Below are 6,927 nucleotides of genomic sequence, written 5' to 3'. Positions count from 1 at the left end.
CTATGTTGCTAGATTGATTAGACTAATGAGTATCACATGATTTATGAATATGTGATCTTTTATGAATCTATGAACCTTGCTGCTAGATTTATGCATGTGTGAATGTGTCAATCTTGCAAGATTTATGCTTATGTATGTTGTTGTATCGGGGACGGGGATCCCCGTGGGGACGAAATCCCCGCCGGGGATAGGGGATGGGAAAGAAAGACTCCCCGTGGTTGTTCATGGGGACGGGGCCGGGGAAAATTCCCCCCGGGGACGGGGATGGTGGCTTATCCTCCGACGGGGAATTCCCCGTTGCCATCTTTAGCCCGTTCCTCGTCTCCCCCCGAAGGCCCAACAGCATCAGCGCCGACTCCCGAGCCAGGCGCGCCGCTGCGCCGCCGCCAGCCACCGCCACGCGAAGACGACGGGCCGCCGACAGCTATGGACCCGCCCAGGCCCTGCTAACCCCGATCTCCGTCTCCCCAATGCTCTGCAACCGCCCTCAGCTCCAGGCGTCCAGGCTCCAGCCGGCCGGCAGCAACTGAGCTGCCCACGCACGGCGCCCCAGGACTCCGACGCGCCTCCACAGAAGCGCTCCCTATCCGGCTGGCCGCTAGCCACTGCCCCTGCCCCCTGGTGAGTCAGTAAGAGTCTGCTTCCCTTCAGGATTAGGGATCGTAAAATTGTGCTTAGGGATTGTGCATTTGTGAAATTGGTGTGTGATTCTATATTTTAATGGCCAGTGGTTTGCTCATTGCATAGCTTAGGATGAAATCAAAGCCTAATTTGTGATTTAACATCGCAGTTAAGTGGATCTGATGTGCCATTTTCTGCTTGTCTGTTGGTTGTCAGGAAGTTCAGGCATGAAGAGCAGGGCCGTTTCGCTGAAATTTGGCTTATGCTGATTTATTGTGAGAGAAACACTATATGTTCGCTGAAAAGTACTGCTGAAGTAGTGCTGCAGAACAGGGCGAATATATATTTTCATTTACGCAAGTTTTGAATCTAAGGTATTATATGAGACCTTTTAAACATATTATCTTTTTTTTGGTTATTTTCTACTTGTATAACGAACGATTTAAATAATCTTGTATATACCCAACTATCTACCGAATTATGTATATGTATTGCATTTTATATTTCTTGCTAGGCGTACCCTGGGTTCAAATCCTAGGTCTACCACTGGAGCCACACCTCCTCCGCCGGATTCCTTATCCACTAGCACGAAGACGCCTGGATCAGGCCAGTACAAAGCCTCACCGAATGCGGCACTGACAGCCCCGTGATAGCGGCTACAGTGAAAGGTGAATGCCAAGGCCCCCTCCATCAGGTCGGGACACCGAGCTGCCGCAGTGAAAGGTGAACACCAAGGCCCCCTTGATCAGTTATCTATTTGGATTCAGTTGATTTAGCTTACCAGTTCGATGGAACTGAAAAAATTGCAGAGCGATCAGTTAACTATTTTGATTATACATGTGTCTGTTTAGCTTATTGGTTAACTGGATGCCTAGCTCTTGCCTCACCAATATTGAAGATCATCTGCTCAGTACACGTTCAGTCATTTTCACGACAAAATCCTCAGAACACTGCTGTTTTTTTATTTGTACTGCTTTTCCAGCTTTACAATATATTGGAATGCATGCCTTTTTTTTTAATTGATGGTCAATCTGGTGGAGTGACTTGAGTGATTCCTGTAAATTTGGAGCTGCCCTATCTTAAGCCGCCACCACCATCACGTCTTTTTCCCTGCTTTTAGCTTTGCGTCTTTGTACCCGTGTCTATATTCAGTTCCAGAGTCTACGTCTACTTATTTTAGAGTTAACTATTAGTATATTACCCTGTGTCTATATTCCTTTGAATCCTTTGAACTAGTGGATAAAAGAAACTCCTAAATCCTAACGGTCTGGGACTACCGACCAGGATTGAGCATTGAGCTCAGTTTCTGGAGCTGTTTCAGATGCAAATAAATCAAATGAACTATAGCATAAAAATAAGTTGACTCTGTATATATGATTTAAGATCTAAGTACAAGTGATTCAATCGAATTAAATCAGTTGAGGAAAAAATGTTCAGAAAAGGGATTTACAGCGAGACTGTACACTGATGCTTTATTCCTTCTCTTTAACTATGGTCTGGGACAAACAGAGGATTGAGCATTGGGCTCAGTTTCTGGAGCTGTTTCAGATGTAAATAACTTCAATGAACTATACCACAAATCAGCAGTTGTGTTAAACTGTCCTTGTTGTCTATTTCAAGTCCATTGGCAAAATATTAGTTGCAATATCGCCAGTTGTAGTTTCATCTTTATTCTTAGTTACTGACTGCACATGCAAGATGCTTTGCCTTGGTTACTGCATTTAAAGGTTTGCCTTAGCTACTGCATTTTAAAGGTTGGCCTTAGCTGCTGCATTTATAGGTTCATTATCCTTTTTCATCAATCCAGTCGCAAAAGAGGTAATATAAAAAATCATTCATTGGAAACCTGCTCCATTGGCGTGAGATCATTGGTATGAAAGAGATGATACAGACCATCATTCAAGGAATAAATCAAACATATCTACTAGACTCTGTTTGTGCTAACTTCAGATACCTGTTTATATCGAACAACAACAGCAGCAGCAGCAGCAACAACAACAACAACAACAACAACAACATAGCCTTTCAGTCCCAAGCAAGTTGGGGTAGGCTAGAGTTGAAACCCACCAAGAGCCCCAAGTCACGGTTCAGACATTTCAATAGCTGCTTTCCAAGTACTCCTATTCAAACATAGATCTCTAGGTATATCCCAAGCTTTCAAATCTTTTTTTATTCCCTCCCCCCATGTCAATTTTGGTCTTCCTCTACCTCTCCTCATATTATTAGCTTGGGTTAGGACTCCACAATGCACTGGTACCTCTGGAGGTCTCCGTTGGACATGGCCAAACCACCTCAACCGATGTTGGACAAGCTTTTCTTCAATTGGTGCTACCTCTAGGTGATCACGTATATCATCGTTCCGAACTCGGTCCATTCTTGTGTGACCGCAAATCCATCGCAACATACGCATTTCTGCAACACTCAGTTGTTGAACATGTCGAATCTTTGTAGGCCAACATTCTGCTCCATACAACATAGCCGGTCTAATCGCCGTTCTATCGAAGAAAGTTTCACAAAATACAAACTGAATCTTCATCCAAGTCTTAGCTTCATCCATCTCAGTGCTTCTGCTTGTGTCTTCCGGTCCATAAAGAAGTTATTAACAAAAGGGGTCTTCTAGATCGTAAGTAACCAACCAGTATTCTATCTAACAGCTAAGCATTTGATGAGGTTGCAAATGTTGACTTTTTTGGGGCTTTATTGCTTGATACCCTTTGTCCTACTGTAAGTTGCAGGCTTTCCATACAATGGATAGAATTTTTGTTTCCTGCACATAATTAGTGGATGAATGATATCTATTTTCAGTGGGTGAATTGATTAGAAAAGTTTCCATCTCACATGTGTTTTTGTATAATCTATAATCAGACATGCCCAGGAACCTAACAGAGGTTGTGCACGCCTAACTAAGAGGGGGATATAAACATTCTTAAGTGGACACTCTGATCTACCTTGTCAAATCATGCTTATTTTCAAAATAAGAGGGGATATATTTCTTTCTCCTCTTAAGATGTTTATCTTTTTTCCTATGTTTGATCTTTGTTGGTACAAGATATATTTATATGTGTTTTCTCCACAGCATCAGAAGTACTTTGCATGCTTTTTGTAGAAAGAATTATGGTAACTGAATGGCCGCTAGCCATCCTAGACACAAATGGTTCAGCTTAGATGCTGATTTGTGGACAATAGAAAATGGGAATCTTCACTTTCAGCTATCAAACATATTTGTTGCCTCTTATCGTCTTCTTTGTGAACTACAATCTGAATGGAAATTTGTGTGTAGCTAATGACACACTTGGTGGAAATGTATTTCTAACTCCTTTCAGTTTACTTCCCTGATCACCTTGCTTCTTCTGACGAGTTTTCAGGTTCAAACTAGGTTCTGTTTCCCAAAAGTGGAGCTCCAAGATAACAACTAAGCTATGGGTACACATTGAAGTTTAACAAGGATGTGTTACATGAGCTTGGAAGAAAATTGGTTAGTATTGCTACCTGTTTGAAATGTTTTAGATGAAAATAACTATGCATGGGTGAAATAAGCAATACTCTAAAAATATAGGATCCTACTGATGATTTTTTGGATATATAATGCTCTATTTAATACTTCCACGTGCTAAGGTGTTGCATGTGGTTGGTCGAATCACAGGTAAATCCCTAGCACCGGCAGCCATATATGGCACATGAGGGCTTGGAAGCAGTTCACTAGGTACTGGTCACAGTTTGTAAAATAAGACCACAAGAATACTATGAAATTAATCATTTGCAGTCTTGCAGACTACTGTTTGAACCACAAGTTTACAATAATTTAGAGTTGCACACTTTGGTAACCGACATGTTACTCTGCACTTTGTGCATATAATTAGTGAACTGACATGTTACTCATTTTGTTTGTGCAGTTATTTGGATAGTAGAAGGACAAAGAGCTTTCGCATCTAGGCATCTAGCACTAGTGCCGGTGCTGCCACGCCCTCGCGTCCTGATTGCCCTCCCACCGCTCACCGTCACTGCAAAATCATTTGTCCCTCAAACCCTCCTCTCAGAACCACGATTTGATGCATCGCCTCGCCCGCCCAGCCTCCACCCTGCTCGGTAGCTCCGTGAGGAGTGGACCCTGCGCGCTCGCCACTGATGTACAAGGACTGTTCGACGAAATGCCTCCGCCTCCTGCTCCACCAAAACTGCCATGCCACACACTGTTTGGCCATGCCTGCCAGATGCTCGGCCGAACGCACACTTCAGGGTTTTGTACTATGGCTCGGCAGTCCACGGATGAGCACGCCAGTGCAGTGCCACTGCGATTCACAGTCGCACCAAGCGACGCCATTGGGGATGGCCCGCCTGTGGGCATGTCAGAGGCTGCTAAGATGGTGTGTCGTATTGTGTCCACGCAACCAGAACCAAGGATTGCGTCGACGCTTGATGCGCTTGGGGTGGCAATGTCTCCAGAGCTGGTAGCTGAAGTGCTCAAGAACTTGAGCAATGCTGGGATGCTAGCACTTGCCTTCTTCCGCTGGGCAGAGAGGCAGGAGGGCTTCAGTTACACGGCTGAGGGCTTCCACAACCTGATTGAGGCACTTGGCAAGATCAAGCAGTTCAGGCTGGTGTGGAGCTTGGTGGAGACCATGCGGTGCCGGGGCTTGCTGTCTAAGGACACATTCAAGCTCATCGTTCGAAGGTATGCTCGGGCTAGAAAGGTCAAAGATGCTGTTGAGACATTCGAGAAGATGAGCGTTTTTGGGCTTAAAACTGAGTTGTCGGATTACAACTGGCTGATTGACACGCTAAGCAAATCCAAACAAGTGAAGAAGGCACAAGCCATCTATAAGGAGATGAAGAGGAAGGGTAAGTTTGTACCTGATTTGAAAACCTACACTGTCCTCATGGAAGGATGGGGCCATGAGAAAGATCTATTGATGGTGAAAACAATGTACCAAGAAATGATTGATGCTGGCATTAGGCCTGATGTTGTTGCCTACGGGATGCTGATTAGCGCCTTCTGCAAGTCTGGCAAATGTGATGAGGCCATCAAGGTGTTCTACGAGATGGAAGCAAGTGGTTGCATGCCAAGTCCTCATGTTTACTGCATGCTTATCAATGGCCTTGGCTCAGAGGAGAGGCTTGATGAAGCTTTGAAGTACTTTGAGCATTATAAGAAAAGTGGGTTCCCCATGGAGGTGCCTACGTGCAATGCGGTTGTTGGAGCTTACTGCAGAGCCTCAAAGTTTCAGCATGCTTTCAAGATGGTTGAGGAGATGAGGAAGTGTAAAATTGGCCCAAATTCCCGTACTTATGATGTAATTCTTCATTATCTGATAAAATCACAGAAATTTGAGGAGGCTTATAATATATTTCAGAGAATGGGAATGGACGGCTGTGAGCCTCAGCTCAATACATATACAATGATGGTTGGCATGTTCTGTAGTAACGGAAGAGTTGATATGGCATTGAAGGTGTGGAAGCAAATGGGGGAGAGAGGTGTCCTCCCATGTATGCATATGTTTTCGGCATTGATCAATGGGTTATGCATTGAGAACAGGCTCGAAGAAGCTTGTGTATATTTCCAGGAGATGCTGGACAAAGGAATTAGGCCACCTGGTCAGCTTTTCAGTAATTTGAAGGAAGCTCTTGTTGAAGGAGGGAGAATAAGTTTGGCACAAGAGATGGCTTTGAAGTTGGACGCAATAAGGAAACAACCTTTTCGTGGTTAAGAAATGCTTTTGTTCATAAAAACAGTGTAGCGCCTGTTACCCAGTCATAATATTTGGGCATACCAATAGCTCCAGCAATGGACAAAAGCAATGTGTATTCAGATCACAGAAACGAAATTTTGGCTATCAACTAAATAGTCTTTGTATGAAAACTTGATGAAATCAATATAAGATGCTTATATTCGTGAGTTTGCAAAAGAGATTTGCTGTATACTCCGTAAGTAACTAACCAAAAAAAAAAACCCTAGCTTCAGCATGTTTCATTGTCTTTGTGTAAGTTTATCATGACTTGCGCTGTTACTTTACAGTTTTCTCAGCATATAACATAATGACGCAATATTAACTGGTTTCAAGGTAGACATACGAAGGGCGGGTCTGGCGCAAGTGGTAGAGTCTTACCGTCTGTGACTGAAAGGTCCCGAGTTCGAGTCGTGATCTCCTCGCATTGCACAGGCGAGGGTAAAGCTTGCCACTAACATTCTTCTTCAGACCCCGCACAGAGCGGGAGCTCTCTCCACTGATTACGTCCTTTTTTTTTCAAGGTAGACATATACATCAGGTTCACTAGACTGATCATGCTCGATAAGCTTTGGTAGGGCTC

At 43.9% G+C, this 6,927-nt stretch overlaps 1 protein-coding gene across 7 annotated transcripts; it reads left to right on the top strand.

Annotated features, from left to right (window-relative positions):
* Positions 1–248: 248 nt before the first annotated feature.
* Positions 249–6,524, top strand: LOC136521930 (pentatricopeptide repeat-containing protein At1g71060, mitochondrial-like). Of its 7 annotated transcripts, none has more exons than XM_066515708.1 (6): positions 249–621; positions 847–995; positions 1,136–1,344; positions 3,987–4,096; positions 4,265–4,324; positions 4,515–6,524. In XM_066515708.1, exon 6 carries the CDS (start codon positions 4,671–4,673, stop codon positions 6,324–6,326), a length of 1,656 nt encoding a protein of 551 aa, XP_066371805.1. In that variant the 5' UTR covers positions 249–621; positions 847–995; positions 1,136–1,344; positions 3,987–4,096; positions 4,265–4,324; positions 4,515–4,670; the 3' UTR covers positions 6,327–6,524. The 7 variants fall into 7 exon arrangements, with proteins under 7 accessions (XP_066371805.1, XP_066371801.1, XP_066371803.1 ...); XM_066515704.1 differs by having other exon boundaries at positions 838–995; XM_066515706.1 differs by having other exon boundaries at positions 838–995; positions 3,980–4,096.
* The last annotated feature ends 403 nt before the right edge of the window (positions 6,525–6,927 follow it).

The sequence above is a fragment of the Miscanthus floridulus genome, chromosome 18, assembly GCF_019320115.1.
Source record: "Miscanthus floridulus cultivar M001 chromosome 18, ASM1932011v1, whole genome shotgun sequence".
NCBI classification, from domain to species: domain Eukaryota; kingdom Viridiplantae; phylum Streptophyta; class Magnoliopsida; order Poales; family Poaceae; genus Miscanthus; species Miscanthus floridulus.
This window is presented reverse-complemented; position numbering and strand designations above follow the sequence as displayed.